Source organism: Ziziphus jujuba, chromosome 12, assembly GCF_031755915.1.
Source record: "Ziziphus jujuba cultivar Dongzao chromosome 12, ASM3175591v1".
In the NCBI taxonomy this organism is placed as follows: domain Eukaryota; kingdom Viridiplantae; phylum Streptophyta; class Magnoliopsida; order Rosales; family Rhamnaceae; genus Ziziphus; species Ziziphus jujuba.
The window spans coordinates 16,035,373-16,060,301 of NC_083390.1; the positions used below are offsets into that span (position 1 = coordinate 16,035,373).

General features: G+C 33.3%; 2 protein-coding genes across 3 annotated transcripts; both read left to right on the plus strand.

The window, feature by feature from the left end:
- The first annotated feature begins 697 nt into the window (after positions 1–697).
- Positions 698–12,493, plus strand: LOC107429060 (serine/threonine-protein kinase 1). 2 transcript variants are annotated; one of them, XM_060813400.1, is made up of 18 exons: positions 698–1,590; positions 1,704–1,792; positions 1,892–1,999; positions 2,115–2,222; positions 2,626–2,716; positions 3,323–3,375; positions 4,263–4,325; positions 5,246–5,290; positions 5,601–5,636; positions 7,182–7,237; positions 8,149–8,230; positions 9,391–9,519; positions 9,598–9,730; positions 10,234–10,387; positions 10,761–10,962; positions 11,442–11,657; positions 11,745–11,830; positions 12,137–12,493. In XM_060813400.1, the coding sequence occupies exons 1-18, from the start codon at positions 825–827 to the stop codon at positions 12,234–12,236; spliced, it is 2,517 nt and encodes an 838-aa protein (XP_060669383.1). In that variant the 5' UTR covers positions 698–824; the 3' UTR covers positions 12,237–12,493. The 2 variants fall into 2 exon arrangements, with proteins under 2 accessions (XP_060669383.1, XP_015895182.3); XM_016039696.4 differs by having other exon boundaries at positions 699–1,590; positions 11,457–11,657.
- Positions 12,494–13,505: 1,012 nt separating this feature from the next.
- LOC107429055 (uncharacterized) lies at positions 13,506–16,013 on the plus strand. Its single transcript, XM_016039691.4, has 5 exons — positions 13,506–13,924; positions 14,695–14,759; positions 14,852–15,027; positions 15,247–15,355; positions 15,483–16,013. Exons 1-5 carry the CDS (start codon positions 13,660–13,662, stop codon positions 15,774–15,776), a joined length of 909 nt encoding a protein of 302 aa, XP_015895177.3. The 5' UTR covers positions 13,506–13,659; the 3' UTR covers positions 15,777–16,013.
- The last annotated feature ends 8,916 nt before the right edge of the window (positions 16,014–24,929 follow it).

Sequence of the window (24,929 nt, forward strand, 5' to 3'; positions counted from 1 at the left end):
CAAATTATATTAGCTTTTTAATATGAAATCATTAATTGACATGATCATGTTCAAACCTATGTTTATCATTTATAATTTCATACTTATACCTATTAATAACATATGTTCGAATTCACATTTCAATTTAATTTTTTGGTTTTTTTTTTTTTTTTGGTTCAGAATTTTGTTTGTATTTGCTATGAAAATCGATAAGAAAAAAAAAATATATATATATATATATTTAAAAAAATTATAATTTTCTTTTGGCTTTTAAACATATTCTTAAAGTTACAAAGGTTATTGGTCAAGTCAAAAGGATTAAAGAAGAAGAAAGGAAAAGGCAAGTCATGGCCTCTTATTGTATGAATATTCCTCAACAATCAAATTGTTTAAATTTGGTCATAAAGTAAACAGATTTTGAAAAATTAGAATATTTTATTTATTTATTTATTTTTTTGAAATAGAATATTTTAGTTTAAAAAAAAAAAAAAAAACAAAAAGCTTGAAAAAGTAGGGGGGGAAAAAAATCCGACTCAAAAAAAGAAAAAAAAAGAAAAAGGAAGTTTTTTGGACCCAAAATCCGATCCAAGGGACTCAAATACGAAATGGGCTTGGATCAATATTTAAAAATCTCATCATTATGGGTCGGATCCAAGGCCCAAAGAGCCCAAAAAAATTCATCGTCTCGTGCTTGACAGCTGGTTCCGACTTGGCAGTCAGTCTCACAGTCCCAGGCATGGCTTTGTTGTTGCTGCTGTTGTTCGACAAATAGTGACGACAACAGATAAAAAAAAATAATAATAAATAAAAAAACAAACTTTCTCACTCTTTTTTGCCACCAAAACATGGACCAAACGACGGCGTCTCGCCGGAGCCGACTTAAACCCGAGCTCTACTCCACCGTGGTTATCCACGACGACGACGACGACGACGGCGGTTCCGATCGAGAACAACGGCGACGGAAGCCCAAAGGTTCGGGTCAAGATGAAGACCTTTACGCGACAATGGTATACAAAGGCGATGGCAGAGACGACGAGGAAGAAGATGAGGACGAAGCCTCTCTTCCTCCTCTCCTTAAACGCCTTCCTAAAGACTTTGGCGGTGGAGCTCCGATGGACTTCTTCGACGACGACGATGGTGATGAGGAAGGGAATGATTTTGGGACAATGATTGTAAAAACTGGTCGGAATCGAAATCGAAGCCGGGATGGTTCGTCTTCTTCGTCGTCTTATGCGAGGAGGTCTCAATTCTCTGCGTTTTCGGATTCAAAACCTTTAAGTCCTAGAAAGAGAGCGGATTTGGAAGATGATGATGATGATGAAGACGATGATGGTGGTGATGGGTTCTCGACGTTTGTGGTGAGGCCGGGTGATAGGGGATTGTTGAGTGGGACGGTGAGGAGGGCTACTGGTCCTGAATCCACCATGGATAGGGCTGTAGCGAGCATGCAAGCGTCTGGGGAGTTGGGGTTTGGTGGGAGGCAGAAAAGGGGAAGTGGGTCGTCACAAGGGGAAGAGTTTCGCCAGCAAACCAAGATTTCGTGCAGCTCAATTCCAGACAGTGTTACTAAAGAAGATCCTACCATTAAGTACGAGTTGTTGAATGAGCTCGGTGGGTTTGTTTTCCCCTCAATTTCTCTGCAAATGTAGTTTAGCTAGACATTTTTTTTGCTTTTGGTTTGTGATTTTGCTGAAAATGATCTCTGGGTTGTTGGGTTATGGCAGGGAAAGGGTCTTATGGTGCGGTTTACAAAGCTAGGGATAAACTAACTTCGGAGTTGGTGGCTATCAAAGTCATATCATTGTCTGAAGGGGTGTGTTTTTTGTTGCCTTAGGTTTTCTCTCATGTGCATTTTCCTTTGGTACCAATTTGAAGTTGAATAGTTGGATTGAATTTATTTTTATGTCAATAGGAGGAGGGATATGAGGAAATTCGGGGAGAGATCGAGATGTTGCAGCAATGTAGTCATCCGAATGTAGTTCGGTACCTTGGAAGCTATCAAGGAGAAGAGTATCTTTGGGTAAGAAGGCAAGAATGGTTCTGGTTACTTGTCCATAGGAAAGAGATCTTCATTGGGTATTTTGTGTTTTGGGTGTTAAAAAGTTTGGGATATTTATATTTCCATGTTTTGGCAGATAGTGATGGAATACTGTGGAGGTGGAAGTGTTGCTGACCTGATGAATGTTACTGAGGAGCCTTTAGAGGAGTATCAAATAGCATATATATGTAGGGAAGCATTGAAGGTATGATCAAATTATAATTGGCATAAACTTTGATATAGTTGAGAAGCAATGGATATTTATGTTTTGCCTGCGAAATTCTATGAGTGACTATTTTCCATGGAAAATTATAGTTTAACCTGATGGTACCAGATTCCCATGTTATGCAAAGGGACGGATCCCTTGACTTTTCTGGTTGGATTTATCACAGTGAAATGTTCACAGAAGTGTGCGCATGAATGCCTTTCTCTGTTTTCCTTCTTAAGGCTTACATTTGTGTTTTGAATTGAGCTGACTTAATTGTTAAACGTTGATGTTGACAGATAGTTCATTCTAGTTGAACTTGACATCTTTTGTTTTCTTTCCTTCAAAGTACCTCTTTTATACCCTAATGTGTTGTAGACTTGAACCATTTTTTGTTTTCTAGGGCCTTGCATATCTGCACTCAATTTTCAAGGTTCATAGAGATATCAAAGGTGGAAATATTCTGTTAACTGAACAGGGGGATGTCAAGTTGGGTGGGTACACTCCATCAATTTTTCATGTAGCTGATAATTTATTTATTGAGTTTATTCTTTGAGGTGATATGAATTTTAATTCTTGCACAGCAGATGATGTCTCCAATATTGTAACTTGTAGCTCCTGTAAAGCTTGTTTCAAAACATTTAAGAATATAAATTATTCCTTTTATATATATTATCTATTTTTATATTGTTTGTTTATTTTTATTAATGCTTGTATGTAACAATTACATAATGTAGTATATATTCATTTTTCATTATGGTGTATATTTACTACGATTTTATATTTTTATGAAGTATTATTCATTGTATCTATTATAAGATATGTAACTTATAAGCTAGCCCCTTCGATCACATCTTTGTTCCAATGGAAGATTGAAGTTTTATTATTGTGGCGATCTTTTGGAAGCAATTGTTCACAGTGCTCAATTTAAAGATATTATAGAAGTCAATTTATGTTTCCACTTGACTTTTACTATGGAGAAACAGTTTTCAGTTGGAAAAAGAAAAAGCAATATTCTTATAATGGTAATTTTTCTCTCATGTTTTTTGGTTAGAAATATTGCTTGACAATTTGTGTATGTTTGTTGGCAATATCAACAGGTGATTTTGGAGTTGCAGCGCAGCTCACCAGGACCATGTCAAAACGCAATACGGTATGCTAATCAGTTAGTTTGCAAAAATTATATATGGTACCCAATAATGAAAGTTTGGCTTTATTTTGTGCTCGCTGGACTGGAACTTCTAGTTGATACTTGTTGTTTGCTCTCTTGGTGATGGAGGATAAGAATAGTATTCTTATTGTCCTGCATCACTGGGTAATTTGGTAATAAAAGATTAGATGACTCTGATCATTTCCTAGCAGGGTTTGATGCTAGAAAAGTAGTAGTGTCAATCCACATTCAGATACTTGCACTGCATGTTTCTTATAAAAATAAGGCATGCATAATTTCTGCATTGCATGTGCAGTTTATTGGAAAAGAAGAACATAAAAAAAAAAAAAAAAAAAAAAATTGAAAATTGAATTATTTGAGAGAATGAAGCATTAAGTTTATCGGTAGTGGAAGAATACTTAGAATTGATTGTCATAGGTTTGAGTGGACTTCTTTAGTCATTAAACCAAGAATTGTAGAGTACAAGTGGACCTCTGTTCAAATTCAGAAGCTGTTTATTCGCGAGGCAGAAATTTTTAAATTCAATCTCACTTCTGTTCTACGGTTTATGTGAAAATTGAAAAACCTGTGGAGAATCCATTGCCATAATTGTCTTCTAAGCTTCTCTTTAAGCAATTAATATCTTATTTTGGGTGAAAATTTTGAAGATGGCTAAAGAAAAAAAATTCATTGTACCCCACCCATGTAGTGGTAAGTAATTTGATCTTTGAATTCTGTTTCCTTTTGCATCATCTCTGCTGTTTGATGTCTGTATTGTTTTTTTGGAAATATTGATTGGCATGTTATGAGCATTTATTCAATTGCTAATATCCTTATTTATGTATGACCCTTTTTGCAACTGAAAGGAATTCATTTTATGTTACATGCAGTTTATTGGAACTCCACACTGGATGGCTCCCGAAGTAATTCAGGAAAGTCGCTATGATGGAAAGGTATTAACTTTATAAGTCTGTATGCATTTTATATTTATGTGACATCCTTATTATTCTAGGCTCCTATTCTCTTTGCACCTCTTAATCATTTAATTGATGAAATAGATGAGTACAAAGATGTGGAGTCTCTCTCATTCTTCTTTAAGTGCTTAAGATATTTTTATCATATGTTTGAAGTTCAAAAACTATTTCCCAGTTCCATGATGAGCTAATTTTCTTTTACAAGTTGTCATTTACTATCTATTTGTAAAATTGATGAATCATATGAATCTGTTTTGAAACTATGAAATAAAATGCATCCTGAAGGATTATTTTAGATCAGATCCTCCTTTGGAGATGGCAAGATGCCACGCATAATATATATTTATATGCTAAACTTTGTAATCATGTAATACAACATTTAAATAGATTTACTATTCCAAACTTTTACCTAAATACACAATCACCAAAACTATTTTTGTTTGAAACAAAAAACAAGGTTATTAGACTCCAGTGTAAAAAACAAGGTTATTAGACTCCAGTGTAGACTGAAATGTTAATTGAATCACTAACGTGTTTTATCTAATTATGATGTCATAGTAGAAAATCACTAATGTTCATAAATATATCAGTAATCACTTCCTTATTTGTTAAATTGACTATCTCGTGGTGATTGAATAAGAAAGAAAAGGCCTTTTTTTTTTTTCTTTCTTTTTTTTTTTTTTTTTTTCCTCTTTTGTGGAAAAGATCATGCTGATAATGATAATATAAAAAGCAAAGGGGTCCTTTGCTTACCAGAAAAAGAAAATGTGAAGGTCTTGGTTAGGGATGTTTCTGCTCAAATTTCTTTGGAGATGTTGCCTCTTTGAAATAGCTGTATGATGTATTCTTGGTCTCACTAGCTTCTTGTTATAACTTTGTATTTTAATCACTTTCTACAGGTGGATGTATGGGCTCTTGGTGTATCTGCAATTGAAATGGCTGAGGTAAAATCTAGTTGGTGTATAGGTTGTTTTTCAATTCCTTAACACTTAGGTTTCTAAAAGAAGTCCTTGGGAAAAAGTTTAAAGCCAGCTTTTATGGTTTTAACTGTAAGCTCTTGCCTGCTAGTTTTTTCTCATCTTTTATTGTTGAAACTGTCTACTAGTTCGTTTTACATACAAGAATACGTAACAGTTTTGGTGAAGAAAAATTGATTATATATTAACTGGCTTCATGTTGTTTCTTCTTTTGTACTTTATATTCTTTCATTGTTAGTAGTGACTCTGTAGTTTTTTTGTTTCTTATGTTTTTCAGGGACTTCCTCCTAGATCAGCTGTACATCCAATGAGGGTGAGTGCTAATGTTAATGCATTTAGACTTCCGTTTTTCTCTATCTATTCGTAAGTTAGCTTGATTGCATAATCACCATTTTCTTATAGTTGCATTTCCCCAGAAAATGATGGTTAGTACTTTTGATGTCAGGATCTTTTTGGTTTTTTATTTTTTTATTCTTCCCCCCCCCCCCCCCCCCCCCCATTTTATGTAGGTTTTTTTTGTTTGTTTTTGTTGTTGGGGGGGGGGGGGGGGGGGAGGCAATATAGCGTTGAAATCGAAGTTTTTTTGTCCTGGTATTATTGTTTTCTTTCAGTCCTGCCTTCATTTACCAAGACTTTTGCTCTGAGATGTAAATTACATAGTATATATTACTGTTAAGATAGGATGGTTGGATATCTGGTTCTCGTTTCCTGGCACTTCAGAAGAATGCCAAAGCTCATTTTTATGGTTTGGGAATTTCAGGTCTTTAGACAATAATGATGGATCCAAACCCTTTTCCTTTATTTGGTGGTTTGAGTATTTAGGTGTACTATTTTGCTGTGTGCTTTCTTCAGTTGGTATAATTACATTATAATTGAGGAAAATTTGGGCACAAAGTCTTGTATAGAACTGTTTTATGCAATGCCCTAATTATGCAGGAAAAATTAGGTACCATAGGTTTCTTTGTTTGTGGTTTCCTCACTGTGATAGAAACAATGCATAATAGTTCCACTTTAAATTAGCTTCTTCACAGTTTGGTTCTTACAGTTTAAAGATGAAGGACTAGATGAGTTTTTTGTTGTACTAGTTTGTGGATAGATCTGTATTTTTTATCGTACTGATTTATAGATAGATCTTTACGTTTATCATATGTTTTCTTCTGATTTTTGCGGATGAAGGACTAGATAAGTTTTTTGTTGTACTACTTTATGGATAGATCTGTATTTTTTATCTTACTGATTTATGTATAGATCTGTACATTTATCATATGTTTTTCTTCTGATAAACAATAAGACTATCATGTTTATCGTATGTTTTCCTTCTGATAAACAAACAAGACTGACATCTGATAAACAACAAGACTATCATAGCAGATGCTTATCGATGGCTTGCTTTGTGGTTTTGCCCTTTAGCATCTGCTGGTTAAGTGATGGGGTTGAGGTAGAGATTAGGTTCAGTTCTTTAACTCATAGAAAAAGTAAATGTCTTTAACCTGTAACATATTAGATAGCATGGAAATTATTTCGATGGTGGGCACATGAAAATGTTTATGTTTTATTTTTGGTCCTTCCACATTAGTGGCTTTGGTTTCAGTATTCAAATTGGCAGGAATAAATTTTTCTCCTTCATACATATATATATATATATTAAACGTGATAGTTTTGTTACATTTGGTTCTTCAGAAAGTCTAAATTCTGAAAATGTTTGAAAGCTTTTGCATCATCCATCGTTCTAGCATTTGTTTATCCCCTCCCTTTGTTTAAATGTCAGTTTCTATAATGACTTATTTTTCCTTCTCCATTTGTTTTGTCAATTATTATTTAATGATGGCATAGGTAACTTATTTATTGTTAATGATAGGTTTTGTTCATGATATCCATCGAGCCAGCTCCGATGCTTGAGGATAAAGAAAAATGGTTTGTTTGTTATTCTTTTATTTGCAATTTTTCAAGCAATTCCCAACAATAATAACTTGCAATTAGCTGTTTTCAATGTTTAGACTTTTAAAAACCCAAAAGGCTGTTATAATCTCATTCCCCCTAAAATAAACATATAAATGTTTGTGCATTGTGTTATCTTGGAATCAAGAGGGAACCTTAATAATTCTTAAATGCCGAAGAGGATTGTCCATGCATAGGAATACAATCAACATTGCAAATATATAGTGAAAAGAGAATGTTTGAAAATGATACAAACATTATGAGGAATAACTAGTTGTCTGATTAGAAAATTAAGATCTTTGAATGTATTCATGTTTACTTGGATGTGTTACTATTTATTTATTTTCTCAGTTGCATAAACTGACCTGACCTTGTATCATATACTGTTTTTTCTTGATGGAATTGTTGGTCTTTTAGCACTTTTTCCCTAAATGGTATTGAATTACCATGAAGGGTGTGGTTATGGCACTCTATTATGTGTGTTATGCATTGTAATAGTTGATCTGCTTTGGGTTTTGGCTGGAAGAAAGACTTAACCCAAATCAAGTTGGATAGTCTTGAAATGTTTATGTAAGCAGAGTTAGTAAGGTTGTACTACAGAAGTTGTAAAAACCAAGTTTTAATAGTAGGAAGTGTTGTTGACATTTAAGCAACAAACCTTTTTTTATAGTTAGGATATTCGACTATCGTTATTGCTCTGGCTGAAACAATGTAAGTGCAAATGAATTTATTTTCTGTTGTTAACTCTTAGAAGTCCAAGTTTCTATTTTGATGGTGGTTTCAACCTGTTTTTGATATACATATACTCAATTTATTTTTGAGAGCTCAAATTAGAAAGAAGATCCTAGATTGTCGTTGAATTTAAATTGAGTTGTCTCCTTTTGCAGGTCTCTTGTGTTTCATGATTTTGTAGCAAAGTGTCTAACAAAAGAGCCTCGCTTACGCCCTACTGCATCTGAGATGTTAAAGGTATGTCCAGCATATTTCTCATGTTCTATTTGAAAATGGTTATTATATGGAACTTATGTTTTATAAGTTATGTTTTGCCACAGATCTTATTTCATTAATAAAACCAATAAAATTCAGGCAGTGTAACCCTGTTAGATGGAGGAGTATATGAGGGAGATACCTACTGTGATAAGGTTGATAAATAAGCAAAGGGTGCAAAGCATAAAGATTATTGAATCAGGGAAACCCATAAAATAATTATATGTAACGTTGACTAAAACTCCCATTAAAGAGAAACTGCTTTTTGGTACAGAAGAGCACAACTATTTAGCTATCCCAACTTGAGCTTGCAAGTGAAGAGCTCCACAACCTCAAAAGACCTACTATTTTCATCCCTCTGAAACTGCTGCATCAAGCGCAAAGTAATTGCTTCTCAGGAAACAAAAGACAAAGTGACTACTCAATCAATAAAATCCCTATATCTAGAATGATCTGTCCAACAAACCAACAACTTGCATTGTCACGTCTAAATAACCCAAGGAAGACAAAAAAGAAGAAAAGGGGATTGTCAAAAACCAGAGCTCTAGTTACCTTGTTTCTTATTGACCATGTTGCTGTCGTGTTTGTTCATTTACACCTAAAGGGATCTTTTCCACCAAACCTGGGAACTCTAGATTGCCTTGACTATTCAATTTGAAGCCCCAACAATTATTTCTTGCTGTAAGAATTTCTACTTCGTAACTAGTTTGTATAATATTGTTATCTGTGGAAATGCTCTATCTTTAGGTGGAGAGATAGACCGTGGGTTCTGGTGCAACACATTCATTTTGAGTAGCTTGTATAAGTTTACAATCGTGCATCCGTTTTTGTTTGGATGGAATTGGAACCTCCAACCTCAAAATTTTTTGTGGAAGTGTCCTACCCTATAACTTGGATAGAATGTTTTAGAAGCTCAGTCACTCCCTTTACCTTTTGAAATGCAAGAGCTTGTCAATAAGATTTATGTTATGTCCATTACTGATCATAGTTGCTTTAAAAGATTAACTTGAGATAGGGTGCCAGTTTAAAAAGATGTTGGAGCTTCTACCATCATCATATCATCATCATCATTATTATTATTTTCGGTAGTGCAAAATTTTGAATTTAGTGTAACTTGAATCTACTTTCCCTGTATTACACAGCACAAATTCATTGAAAAATGTAAAATTGGATCCTCTGCAATGTTGCCGAAGATTGAAAAGGCCAAGCTTATTAGGGCCTCGATTGCTTTGGAAGCACAAAATCATGATCCTGCTGTAGCAGAAGATAATGTATGAATATTATTCTTCACTCTCTTTCTTCTCCATTGTAAATTTAATTCTTATTAAACTGGTTGTGATATGAAACAGACTCTGGTTGCTCCTAAAGTGAATGAGGATTATGGAGATACTGTTCCAGCGAGGCCTCCTGACGCTGGGCTTCAGGTGGCAAATGAAGTTAAGACATCTAGCACCATGGATAGCATGGAACTGGCAGGGGATGGTATGATGTCTTGCTTGCATGTTACTTCTGTTATCTGACTTACATGTTCAGAGAAACAGATAATGTATACATTAATTACCTTGCAACTTCTGCCCAACGTGAATCTAATATTGTCAAAATTTATTGAGAAACTAATGGGTCTTATTCAGTAGGATAATCATGGTAATCTATGCAGCATTTATTTAGATACTAGTATATTGAGAGGATAGATATTAAAATATAATGTTTAAAAGCGAGGGGGAGGGCTTGTTTGGTGGGTAGTTCTTGAATACGTGAAATGATTAAACAAACTAATAGCTGGGGGGAGGCACAAGGCAGTATTAGGAATATACAGAAGCTGTTTTGATTTTAATTTTTTGCCTGAAAATTAAGGAATAAATGATTATTTATTGATTTTTTTAATAATAATAAAAAAAAAAGATATCTACCGCTCTGGAGGAGGAAAAGAATGGATATATTTGGTTCTTATGAGCGCATGGTTTTCTAATAGATGTGAGATACAGGTAATTTTGGCACTTTCATAGTTCATGGTGGAGGCGAGATGGATGAGGCAGCCACTGACACACAATTCTCCAATGTTAAAGAGTCTTCGCCTGCTCCTGGACATGTTAGAAAGCCTTCCATTAGTTTTATGGAAGGTAAATCAGCTGATAAAAGGTATTTCTTTTACTATTTTCTATGATGCTCTCTATCTCTAAATACTTCTCTTGCTGTATATTTTGGATTTCATTAAAGTGCTATACGCTGTTTTCTAGATTATCTTTTTGATATAACATGTATATATATATATATATATATATATTTCTTTTGTGGAAAAGAGTATTCTTTGGTGCACATGGTTCAGTCTGTGATTATGTAGCATGAGCTTACTTTTGTTTGAGTTGTTTCTCAGTTGTTTTCTCTACACCCTTTAAAAGTTTTATTTGCATAGTAATTTATTGCTTATATTCTTATCTTATTAAAGAAGCATGTTTAAGTAGTATTGCTGATAATGCTCGAGTGTATATAAATGAATGGGATATTCTGTCAGGTTGGAAAATTTAAGTACTATTGCTGAAAACAACAATGTTGTTGGAGAAGCACATCTTAGACAGACTGTACGGGCACCTTCTCCACTTCTAGTTGGTGCTGAACAGAACCTGAAGACAAAAAGCACAATTCAGGTTGGAAGAGGCAGTAGTACACTGAGGAGTGAAACGATTGGCCGAAAAGCCTTCGCAGTTCAAGATAAGGTGAACTTTTTCTTTTCTGAATTTCATACATAAACTGAAGCATTGGTAATTTTTTTAATTTTTTTAAAAAATTTTTATCTGTTACAATTTTCTTTAGAAGTATCTAAGAAAGAATTTTGAGTGTCTAGTTTAATATGCATGATTTGTTTAAATGGAGAATGTATTGTCTTTTTATTTGGAAGTTAAGTTCATAAAATGGTTTAAAATCTTCAATTTTTTCATGGAAGTTCAGTTATCTGATTGTTAAATTTAATTCCTGAGGATGTAAAAATTTTATTGGAGTCAAATGTAGATTTCTTATCTTCAGTTCTTCAGTGGCATACAAGTCTATTTTTTGTCAAGTTTTTTTGCTTGATGTGTCTGTGAAGTAGTTACATTCTAACTTTTGTTTGGCCTTTCTCTATACACGCTTCTTTCCTCCATGACTATAAACTATCCTTGTAACTGTAAATGCAACTTAGGTTTTGATAATATTGTAGTTATTATCATTGCAGCTTTGGTCTATATATGCTGCTGGAAATACAGTTCCCATTCCATTTTTGAGGGCAACGGATATATCTCCCATCGCACTCTTATCTGACAATGTAATTGGAGGAATGCAGCAAGATAATGATAGAACTGTAGCTGTGGAAGCACTTCAGGAGCTTTTTACTGGTGATGGCCAGTCCAAGAAGGGTAGAAGAGGGCAAAATGAGGTTACCTCCCTCCCCCTCTATCCGTGTGATTGCTTATGTGTTTTTTTTATTCCAAATATGCTTTGTTAATTTGATTTGCTGCTGCAGATGCCCCTTCCTCCAAGCGTTTACCAACGGCTCACTTCTAGTTCTACACTACTGAATCTGACTCGAGCCCTAGCTTACCACAAAGTGTATGTTAAAAGATTTGTCTGATTCATTCTCGTCTCATTAGATGTTACCATTAGGAAGTGACTTGTACCTGATATGTTGCTGTGCATTTCTGCTTGTGCCATGTTGCAATATGATGATTGTGGTGGATTGCTTAGCATAAACTATATACAGATTCAAAACAAAACAACCCCCCCCACCACCCCCCCCCCCCAACAAAACAAAAAAATGAAATAATTAAAAGTCATGCTATGCATATTATGTTCTCTCGTTGCTCAGTGCCTGCTGATGTTGCATGTCATTTGCCTCATCTTTCATCTGTTTCATAGGTGCTATGAAGATATGCCTCTGCTGGAATTACAAGCAGCTCAAGAACAGCAAACCATTCAAAATCTCTGTGATACAATACGAACCATTCTTCGATTCTAAAGATAAGATGCTATGATGCAAAATTGTAATTTTTGTTTCTTCCATTAGATTATGTAATTATATTTTGCTTATTTTTACCATATGGGATTTTTTTTTTTTAGGGTGGAACAAAAAAATAAAAATAAAATGCAGGGCGGCAATGTGGTATTTAATGTAGGGATACACCGTTCAATGTATATTCTTTTGTCAGATTTAGTTAATTTTTGTTTTGATTAATATGTGAATAATAATAGCTTTTCAAATATTTTGCCTAACAACAGTTGATGGAAAAATAATTCCAAAAAAAAAAAAAAAAAAAAAAACAGTTGATGGAAAAATAATGTCTCATTATCCTTTTTCTCTGCTTGCATTATAAGGTCTGGCTGAGTGAAATTTTATCAGGTTTTGTAATTTTTTTGATTTGTCTCAAATTTCATGCTTCCTTTGCTTTTTGCTATTCAAGCCTCTTTGAGTTTGAAGGGGTTAAAAATTTTGAGCTTCACTTGGATTTTGTTTAGTCATAGGGTGAAGAATTTGAATTGGTGATCATTGTCTGAATGATTAGTTTTGCCACTGGTTGGATTTTGTTTGGCTAATTTGTGTTTTATGGGAATCAGGTCTCATTGGAATTAGCTGAAAAAGGAAAAAAAAAAAAAAAAAAACAAGCTTGAACTCTCTTACCATAGGGAGCTGAAAAGATGAGTTTCTTATTATTTTATTTACTTTTTCATTATCATTAAATAAATAAGGAGACTCCTAAAAAATATTAATTGCAAGCATTTGAAGGAAATGTAGGGTTCAATCATGTAATACATGGGCAATAAAAAAAGCAAAGAAAAGAAAAGAAAAGAAAAGAAAATGTGGATTCTGAAAATTAGATAGAGAAATTGGACAGGTGAATAAACATACTTCTCGGTGTCAGAAATATTTTAATAAAAATTTAGGTTAACAGTAATTTTTCATGAATTACATTGTTGTTTTGCATGTCTCAAATTTCAAACGTAGGATCAGTCACATCTATTATGAAGAAAAATTGAAAAAACAAAAGCAAGTTTTTTAAAGCAAATACATTTTAGCCTTGACTCTTTGCTCTTCAGACTTAATATCGTTGTGTGCGGTTTTCTTCTTCTTCTTCTTTTTTTTTTTTTTTTTTTAAGGGTTTAAAAAAGAGATCATTTTATTATTATTTATTATTTTACAACAAAATTTATATAATTCTATTCAGAATTTTTATTTATTTATTCATTTATTTTTGTGGGGGTGGGGGTGATGGTTTTTGTGGGGGTGGGGGTGATGGAGTGATTTAGTAGAAAAATGCATTATTGAACTAAACCTGAAACTTAAAAAAAAAGAAAAAAAAAAGCGGGGTGTTAAAAATTGAAGAGTAGCACAGCCTCTGTGGCTCCGCGGGCATATTCACGAAGCGACTGGGAGGAAGAAGAAAATGAGGAAGAAGACGATAGTCGACAACCTTGTTCGACTCCGCAGTTTGTCTTCTTCATCTTTCTCACGCCGCTTTTGCTTACCATCTCTTCCACCTCTTCATTTTCACCGCTCTTCTCCTTCTTCTTCTTCTTCTTCTTCTTCTTCTGGTTGTCCAAGTTTTTGTTTTAAACCCTCTTCGTTTTGTCCATGTTCCTCTTCTGCTACCCTTCGGTTTCTTAGCACCGATTTCTCTGACCATAAACAACAAGATCACACTTTTCAAGGTTTACTTCCACTTTGCTTTTATTTGTGTGTTTTATGATTTTGTATATTAATTCTGTTTCTTCATTTTATATTGTGATTTTGTTTGTCAGGAATACACTTTATTTTCTTTTTCACTTGGGTTTTTAATTTTATGTGCACCAATGCTCAAGAAGCTATTTTTCTTAGCACCCAAATTGCATTATATGTTGCTTTAAAAGTTTGCTGGAAAATAGAGTGATGCTCTTTTGTTCTTTCACTTGTTAGGGAAAGAGATGTTTTGGGATTTTTTTTTCTTGATGCTTCCATTCTCCATATAATGTCAGTTTTTTATTTTTTTATTTTATTTTTATTTTTATTTTTTTCCTCTGTACCCCATGATTAGCATTATAGGTATCCTTTGAGCTAACTTTTTGAGACCTTGTTAATGGCATAAGTTTACTCTTTTATTGTTGCTTTGTAGTGTTGTATATTTCTTCTTTTATATGTCCTTTGCTTTCTTTTTCTTTTCCCATCAAAAGTTCTAACTTAGAAAATTAGGATTTAGGAAAACGCATATTAAGTACACAATAAACTAAAAATAAAAATAAAGACATTATTTTACTTTATTGGTTCCAAGTACTGTTTTCTTAGAATTGCTTCTTTTTTTTTTTTCAAAAAGAAAAAAAAAAAAAATTAGTATTCCTTGAACGCGGTAAGGCTTAACCGTTAGACATGCAAATGGATATCGTGTTCTTATGTGATTAATTAGCTGTGGTATGATTGTCTTTGCTCATTCATGATATGTATACAGATGAAGTGAGTGAAGATGGAGAGACCACGGACGGGTGGGAAGAGGAGGATGTGACTGAGCCTGAGGTACAACATCCAGCTTAAACATTCTGGTTGCTGAATCTTAATTTTTGTTGTACAATTTAACGTTTTATGATGATAGCAATTAAAAATTATAGGTTGGTGATGGAGGAGATGGAGGTGGAGTTGTGTTCAATGAAGTCCCTTGGGGTGAACGTGCTCTTTCCATTGCCCTCGAGGTCTTATCAAGATTTGGTGATGACATGAAACTTTTTTCGTTCAAGACTACTCCTAAAGGATATATATATGTGAGATTGGACAAACTGTCACAAGAGTAAATTTTCTGCTCTTATATTAGCAGCTTTGAAACAATTGCTTTACATTCAGCCTTTCAAGTATTCAACTCCTGTAGTTGGTATCTAAGAGCTTAAGATATGTTCCACCTGATAATGGTTAATGAGAGAGCTTATATTTTAAAATGGAAGAGAATTTTCAACTACATCTACTGACTAACTTTGATGTTTAATGTTCTTTACATTCTGGTTTCATTCAGATATGGATGTCCCAGCATGGAGGAGCTTGAAATGTATAGTCAAGAATACAAACTTAAATTAGATGAAGTTGGCGCTCTTGGAGAGATACCTGACGATTTGGCTCTTGAGGTAATGAGATGCTAGCTCTTCTGTATTTTCGGCCCAGTGAGTCTCTAATTTCTAGGGGATTGTTATTTATTTGAATGCATTATACATAGTACATGATGCATAAAGAGAAAATATTTCTGTTTTTAAGGTTTCATCTCCTGGGGCAGAGAGGTTACTAAAGGTTCCTGATGACCTGGATCGGTTCAAAGAGATGCCTATGAGAGTATGCTATGAAGAGGATGTAGAGTTGCGCCAAGAGAAGAACGGAATATTTTTGCTGGAATCCATTGAGACAGAGAGCTGTATCTGGAAGTTGGCTAATGTAAAGGAAAACAGGGATCCTCTTAGCAAAGGTAGACCTTTAAGCCGTAAGCAAAAGGATTGGAGATTGGAACTGCCATTTATGATGCATAAAAAGGTGTCTCTGTACCTCGAGTACTGAATATTTCGTTTTCCCTTTCCATGATAGAAACTGTAATGCTAGAGCTGTGGTCAAATTTAAAATAGAATACAAAATGCAGATTTCCTCTTAGCTGGTTACACATTTTTGTTTCCTACCCCAAGTTTTGTTGCTAAGCATATAACTCTCTCCCTATAAGGATCTCGTTTATTTAAGAATCCCGCAGACACTCATCTTAAATTAGGTTTCCGTGATTTTAAATATATTCTCTTTTGTTTATTGATTATTCCATTAAGCTATTTGAATAGTCTTGATTAATTGCTCTTATTTGTTTCAACAAAGGGGCTCTTATATTCAGTCTTTACTTTTAAGGTCATGAAAGTGATCTTTAACAAGTTTCTACCATCGAATATAGTGATCTCAATTTTTATACCTTGGCTACCATCTTTGTTTCTCAGTTGCATATGGTTTTACATAGAGATGCATGTTGATTTTCCCATGAGCAAATATTTTCCTCCTCTCTAATTTGTATGGTAGGGCTTGATTATTTACTCTGGTTTTTGATTTGTTTTTAATCTTTATTTTTAAACTATTAATGGCCATGTGTGAAACTGCATATTGTGACAATGTACACCAGAATGCACTTTCCCTTCTGAGTCTCTGTATAATAGAGTACCTCTAGGACGTATGGCTTGCTTTTCAAGCTGGATTTCTGTTTGCAGCCTATGGGTTTGTCATAGCTATTTAATTTCTCTTGCTCTTTTGCTCTGTCACTTATGCACCACCTTTGCTAGTTTCCAGACTTGGAATTCAATATAAGCATTTCACAGTTCTTCAGTAGAAAAGTTGCAGCATGCTTGGAGCTAAAAAAATTTACAGTCAAAAAGCCTATTTGAACTTAGTTTTTTACACATCTTCTTTTGTTCCTCTTCCTGAGAAGTTCATGTTAAAGTGAAATTTCAGCGTGGTTGATTGACACTAATTTATATACACTCTGTTTTCGTCTAAATATTGATGGGATACAAATTTCACAGAGGTTGCATACTACTGGGGCATGCAATCCTTAGGGTTTCCCAAGTTCTTCCCAGGAGCCCAAAACTTTGAAGCTAAAATGATGCAAATTTTCGATTGTGATCCAACCTACCCCTAGGTGTGTGTTAAAGTTCTGTATGTGCTATGGAATGGATCTTCCAAATTGCTAGTGCAAAGATTGTTATGTTGCACAAATACAGATGCTATTGAATCAACCTAGCCCATGCCCGTTATGGGTATATTATTTGGGCTTCTACAGAACAGAGTGACAAAATGGAATAAGTCATTTCCTTCTTGAGTTCACTTTCTCTCAGTTTTATCAAGAACCTCGCAGAATCTATAGAGTTTGAGTTCACCATACACAAGTACATACCAAAATGGGAATTCTTTCGAAAACTGAAAAAGGTATGTATTGCCCAAAAGTAGTAAAAAAAGAAGAGAGAGAAAAGCAGCAGTCAGTTTGATTGACAGGATGAATAGAATTAAAAAGGGTCTAAAGTATAAGAGTTGGAGAAAGTGTTAAGATAGTTACTGTTTGGCCTTGTGGGAGGTGGTTGCTTGTCGGTTTTCGGTTGCTATGTCTTCTCTGCGGAAATTATTTTTTTACCCATCTATTTTAAAATCTCAAGCTTATAGAAAGTGAACCTGTATATCAAACATATTTTAATATCAACTTATATAGGAAGTGGATTTAATTATGTGTATATATATATGAAACATATTTTTTCAATATCCTAAAAGTGAAGGGAGTGAAAAGGAGTAATCAGGTCTGGTGGAACTGTCCATGTTATGTAAAAATCTACAACACAATTGGAGCACAAACTATCCATATATATATATACACAGCCCATGTTATAGATGGATTAAGTTTGATAAAGAAGAAAGCCATGAATACATTACAACGTGAAGGTCACAGTCTGAGTTGAGTGTGGATGGAATAGGACTTAAAGATGGGAGGAGGTTTAAATGAGTGGCAAAGTTTAAATGAGTGGCAAACACACAGGAAAGATTCATTCAATTCAATTCATTCAGAGTGAAAGGAAGATGTTGTACATCAAATGAAAACAGAATATATCCCATCTTTGGCAGGCCCTCAAGTAATGGAGCAGCCTCATTATAGATAAGTGGACCACAAACAAACAAGTGGATTGGTTTCCATCTTGATTTTGACCCTTTCTTTTTAATTTTTTTTTTCTTTTTAATCTTTGCTTAGTATTCGATTTTTGACAAGTGCCCAACCCAATAAGTGCCTGGCTTTGCTTTCACTGATTACTCTGCATATTTAAGAGGGTCTTTTTCTTTTTGTGTACATATTTTTATGTATTTTGCCGCTGGAAAACTATAGAGTTTTGATAACTGGAAGGGTAGGGTAGGAGAGAGAAAGTTTAGAAAAGTATTGAAACTGCCAACAAAAATATACCCATCATGTTTTCCATCACTGAACCAAAACCAAGCTTCTTCTTATTCAGCTGAAATATCTTTGTAATAATACAACAATATACTTGGTATAAATGCTACTAAACATAGAATTCAGCTCATCTGCAAGTAATTTCACAAGTACTTGAGCAATTATCTTTCTGTAAAATGAGTATAGTTGGGCCAAAAGGCAACCAAATACCCACCAAACAAGAAGAGAGAGAGTTTGGAACTTTAATTATGAACCAGACAAGACAAAAGAAAATAAGAGCAAACCAATATTAAACTGATGGGCCAGAAGAGTAGATTAACATTGTTGTCTCAATCATAAATTTTATGCTTATCGGTTTTCAGTTTCTCTGTCTTCTTTATTGGGTTTTGTCTTTTTAAATTATTTTTTTACCCCATTTATTTTAAAATCTCAAGCTTATAGAAAATGAATCTGTATATCAAATATATTTTAATATCAACTAGGAAGTGGATTTAATTATGTATAAATATATCTACATACATATTATGGATCTATTTATAGGGAGTGGATTTGATCTACTTTTTCTATAAATATTAAACTGATGGGCCAGAAAATGAAGAAGAAATTGATTTCTAGTTAGATGAAACTCTCTAGCTTACAAAGGACCCATCTTAGATTGATGGATTTTCTCTATGGAACTGACAACTATGTCAACGCCTAATCCAACAACTTAATAATCTATAAATATTTGTTTGGTTGTTTTCCTGTTTAGGTTGGTGAGGCTGATTATATTATATTATATCATACACACACACACACATATATATATATATACACACACACACACACACACATATATATATATATATATATAGATGTTCACTTTTCAATTTCGTGCTCTACTCTCCATTATACTTGATGACATTTTTAACGATTGAAAAAACGACAAAAATAAACTTAATTATCTTCTATTTTCATTAATTTTCATTTAAGGACTATAAAAAAAATCTTGATACTTTTTATTTTCAAAATCTGTTACCATGACCATGACCATGATCATGACGACTCAGGAAGAATCAGGCACCAATATAGTTTTCAAAAAAAATATATAGATGAGTTGCAAAGGAGGTGGGTTAGGTCATATGTATAACAGCACGTCTCCATTAATAGACCTATCACTTTTTGAGCTAACTTCAGAGTTGTTTCAAACTTTAAAATTAACTATTCTAAAAAAGTTTTAGTATTATAAAAGTGATTATTATTACATTTAAATCATTTTCTGATCTACACCTGAACAATGTGGAATTGGTTACTAGGTAGCTTACTAAAGCCTTTTGCATTCACTCATATTAATCTCACAATCCACCTTCTCGGACCCAATGTCCTGGCATACTTCTAGTAATATAGGGTTGGACACAGGTAGCCTATTAGTATTTCTTGCACTAGCTTATACTGATCGTCACAATCCACCTCAATATTGATCATCACAAGCCATCCCTTTGGATCCAACGTCTTTGTTGGCACACTTCTACCAATGTGAGATTGGACATCTAGTAGCCTACCAGTGCTTCTTGCACTTACCTACTGATAGTCACAATCCATCCTTTTTGGAACCCAACGTCGGACTTCTTACTTTTTGTCAATATTGTTTCCAATTTGGCCACCACATTCGTTATGAGGTTCTTTTGTTCAGAATTTTTCAGAAGATCACTCATCTCAGGATTACTATCGCTTGAGCATGTTTAATTTAAAATTTTTTTCAAACCTTGAAACCAACTACTCTAGAACGACGTCGGCATTATAAGAGCAACTATTATTACATTTAAATCCTTAATCTACATTTGGTTAATGTGGATTGGATATTAGGTAGCATGCCAGTGTTTGTTGCATCCACTCACATTGATCGTCACAATATTAATGTTTGAATTAGAGCTTGGTTGCATAATAGAGACATGATAGAGGTCTTCAATGATGGGGATACTCCTCGCTAATGCGATTCACGTTCTAATTCTTATTTGAATTTGATGATTTTTTTATTTTTTTTTTTTGATGTGGGATAAATTAGTAGGAATGAGAAATGTGCATGAGTTGCTTTTTTGTTTTTTTTTTAAAAATTTTTTTATAAATTTTTAAAGTTTTAATTTTTTTAGTGAATTATTGATTTTTAGTGAATGCTTTTAGGATTTTGTATCTAGGAATGATTGTAAGATCTCACATTGATTGGAAAGGAAAACGAAACATGCCTTAAAAGAAGGTGTGGATACCTTTCCCTTGAGAGGCCTTTTAAAACCGTGCGAGCTGGATCCAAAGCGGACAATATCTCATGCGGGTGATCTGTATTGTTACAGATGGTATGAAAGCCAGTACCCGGATAGGTGTGCCAACGAGGACGCTAGATCCCAAGGGGGGAGGATTATGAGATCCCACATCGATTGGAAGGGGAACGAAACATGCCTTAAAAGAGGATGTTGATACCTTTTCCTTGAGAGGCCTTTTAAAACCGTACGGACTGGACCCAAAGTGGATAATATCTCATGCAGATGGTCTAGACTGTTATAATGATGGTTTGATCTTGATTTTTTTGTGGACAATATCTCATACAGGTGGTCTGGACTGTTACAATGATGGTTTGATCTTGATTTTTTCTTTGTTGGCCGCAATTGTGTTGGCCTTTTTGTGTCTCTTCTTGATATTTTGAGTAACAGAGGAGCTTTTTGCTTTTTTGGTGGTGTAGCTGGGCTTTGGATTCCCTTTTTTGGCTTTAATTATTCTTAATTATAAAAAAAAGGAAAAGGTTTAATTGGACCAAACAATAAGGCTTAATCCGTTCTTAAGGTTTTAAAAAAGTAAGGCCTTATCCATTCTTAATCCATTTTTAATTAATAATCTAAAATTAGTTTTTGTTTAAAAAAGATTTTGGGGTCACTTGAGTTTCACGTTATCCCTTTTTTAATAGATTCTTTTAAAATTAACATATTTTAAAGATAAAAGATATTATCTATCAAATTTTTTTTTTTTATAATCTGTAAATAAAAATTTATAAATAGAAGATATTAAAGTGCATTTTGGTTTAAAAATAAAAAAGCTATAAAATATTTTTTTAAAAAATAATATTTATATAATATATAAGATTTTTCATGTAAGAATCGTTTTGCAAAAAAAAAAAAAAGGAAAAAAAGAAAACTATCAGGATCTCCTTTATTAAGCTTTAAATTACTTCAAGTAATGAAATTGAATTAGTAATAGTGGTTTGCTTAAATCTATGTTCACATTTAAGTATTCTTTCTTAATAAAAACAAAAAAAACAAAAAACAAAATTTAGGTATTTCACCAATATATTTTTAAATCTTAATTTTTAATACAAAGACTAATAATAAAATTGTCAATAGCATTTTAATAGGAGAATGATTGTTTGGGGGAACGGTGTGGTGGTGTGGCCTCAAAAGGTCCTTTAGTACCATTGGATAATTAATCATGATTTTAAGTTCTGGGGCAAACCAAACCAGTAAGATTACCCATGAGATGGAATTTGCAACCAAAAATCAGTTTGGCCTTGCAGAAAAGTCTTGGCATATGACTCACAAAGAAAGCTACTGCATGGATTTTTGTAACGGACAAGAGCAAGAAAAATGCCTTTTAGAAGTTCCTGATTGACAATTGGGACTTCAGGAAAGAGTTGAAATTGGTCCATTGGATTGATAAAGACATAGGGCACTTCAGCTTTCCTAAGTTAAGCATACTAGTGTGAAATCACCATCTATCACATGTAAATCCACTAACATGGAGGAAAATAATCATCTCTTACATATAATTGGGGTTATCAAGGTTTGTGCTTATGATTTCTCAGTTACCAAAATTATGATAGTTATTAAGCTGATAGAAAATGAATTCAATAATGTACATCATACACATTTTTCCATAGCCAAAAGATGTCAAACTTAATGCCTTAAAACGTCAACAAATACTTTGGCTTAAAGAAGGGTGATTGAAAATTTACAGAATGAATTGGAAGAGAATATTCAAGAAAGAATTTTTTTTTCTTTGATGGTGAATATGATACCACCCTGCTTGTACGAGCTGCAAGACCATGCTAAATATTTAATATCTTAAGTTTACTTTGATTGTAATAGCTAATCAAAGAGTCCATGTGCCACATGAAAATCATTAATTTGATAGTTGAAAATATTAGAATTTTTCCAAGTTAGATCCCCACACGCTATTACCACTATTAATCTTAAATTTTTTCCCTACAAAAAATAGATAAAGACTTTCTTTGATGAGTGGGTGATTTTTTTTTTTTTTTTTTCCTCCCAGTCATTTCAACTGCCTAATTAAAGTCATCTTCCATTTGGTGTTGCTTTCAGCCATAACCACCTTGACTAGTGTTTTGTTGGCTTTTGTTTATGGTTGGAGAAAAAGAAGAGATTCTAAACCCACATACCACTTCCTTGTGAACTTGAAAAAGCTAGAGATATATACATTATTTCTTTCCAATAAGTGGTAAAAGAAGAACTTTTTTCTTGGAATTATAGTTTAGTGTATATAGTTTCCATTGTTAGGCATGTTAGTTGTTTTGCAATAAATGACCGTATGAGCATGTGACTGCAGGATAATATTGTTACTTTATTTTTAATCAAACAAATAATTGATCAATTCTGTTTTAGATGGGATTAATTAGTAATGGTTTAAAAGATATATGTTGGTTGGAAGACACTGATATTTATTTATTTATTTATTTATTTCCTTAGTGATCTTACTCAATTTGGTCTAAGAAAGGGCTTATAAGTTTGGCCACATATTAAAAACCTGTTTTTAGGTTTTGAAAACAAAATTTTAGAAGATTAAAAACATTTTTTAGGATAGCCAAAAATGGATTTTTCTTCTGCATGGAAGAGTCGGGCTATAAATCCAGGGATGCTATTGTGGACTTTGTTCCCAGCGTTACAACATTTTGTCAAAGTCTTTAGTCTATTCTATGCGGAAGAGAATTTTATAGATATTTTTATTTAATGACTTATAAATATTGTGATATGGTCAATTTTGCAATCCTCCAATAGTCAGTATTTGCATTAATTTTTAGGCAGACAAAGTCCAAATTCAGTACACACACACACACACATATATATATATATATATATAACTATGAGCTTCCAGAAAGTGAAAATTCGATCAAGAAATAAAAAGAGAAATTACGTGATCAGAAGGAGCACCTGTTAACTAATAGAATTATTCTTATAAATGAATAGAGAAGAAGATTTTGCACTGAAATAATTTGTATTTTTTTTTTTTAACCTAACCCCCATTTTCTTAAAAAAGAAAAAAGTGCTCAAGTTGAGAAGTTGCTCTCCCAGAAAAAAATAAAAATAAAAAACTAAAATCAAACAATAAAAATTAAAAAATAAAAATAAAAATAAAGAAGACACCATGCAACTGGCTTACAAGAGCATAAACAGGGGTGTTTGTTTCTTGTCAAAGTTAGCATCGATAGGGTGGGAAAGTGTCAGCCAAGAGCCATGGTTCATGGCTCTCCTATCTTCTCCCCAAAAAAGGAGTAAAAAATGTTAAAACCCCATCAATATGTCAGCAGGGCTTTGATAATGCTAATAAGATTCTTGAAAACTGGGGTACCAGGTGTTTGATTTGTCATCATGTGGAAGCTTTGATTTGTTTTGTGTGGGGTTTATATTTTACATTTTTACTTGAACAAACCCTTTTTCTCTGTGACACTATTTCTTGATTTTGATTGCAAAGAGAGATTCCAAAGTACTTTGGAGGATATACATAATTGGGTGTGCTTTATATTAGTTTAAACTTTTTGGTTTAATGGTTGAGCATGGTATTAAAGTTTTTGGTGATCCGTGAAGATTGAAAATTCAAAATTTGATGTCTACAATTGCATGTTTGATACGTGTAAGATGTAGTTTCTTATATATGTTTCTCGTTTTTTTTTTAATTAATGCAATGATTTTTTATTTGTGTTTTTATTTTTATTTTTTATTTTTATGTAATAGTGGTGGTGGCCATGGTAGAGGTTGGAGAGAAAACTAAAGAAAATGATGGGCTGACATGACATCCTTCAATATAAAACACAATAAAAGATGACATAAAGTTTGGTTTTCTATAATTAAGGAATAGTCTCCAAAGATTGGAATGGCATAAACACTTCAAACAAGAAACATTTAGAAAAAGAAAATAAAAAAAGAAAAAAAGAAAAAAGAAGAAGAAAGGCACAAAACCTTCTGTTTTGAAGAATGAAAAAACAGAAACAAAAAAGCAAGAAAAAATACCAAAATTTTCCTCAAAACATATATACATATATGTAGATTGACAATCTTAAACACCAATAACGAAGAAAAATAAAAAATAAAAACCAAAATTGCAGTGCTAGATATTGAGCCCCATGGGTTAATGATCATCTATCATGGCATGATTATATTAGATTAGTAGATTCATTGCCATGAAAACAGTATATTTTGTCTTCTATAGGTTTACACAGGAAAGCCTCTTTTAGTGGAGGAATATTGTGGAATCAAAGAAGATGATGGGGTAAAGTGCAAGATACATAAATGTATATATATATATATATATATATATATACAAACATATAAAAAGTTTATGCAGCTTTATTTAGGGAGACAATCAAAAAGAAAATTAAAAGCGAAGACCTAAGGGGAAAAAATTAATGCAGGTGCCCGTACCTAATTTTTTGAAAAGAGAAATTCCATATATTGATGATGGGGGAGGAGGTAATTGGAAAAAAAACAAACCTAAAGAAA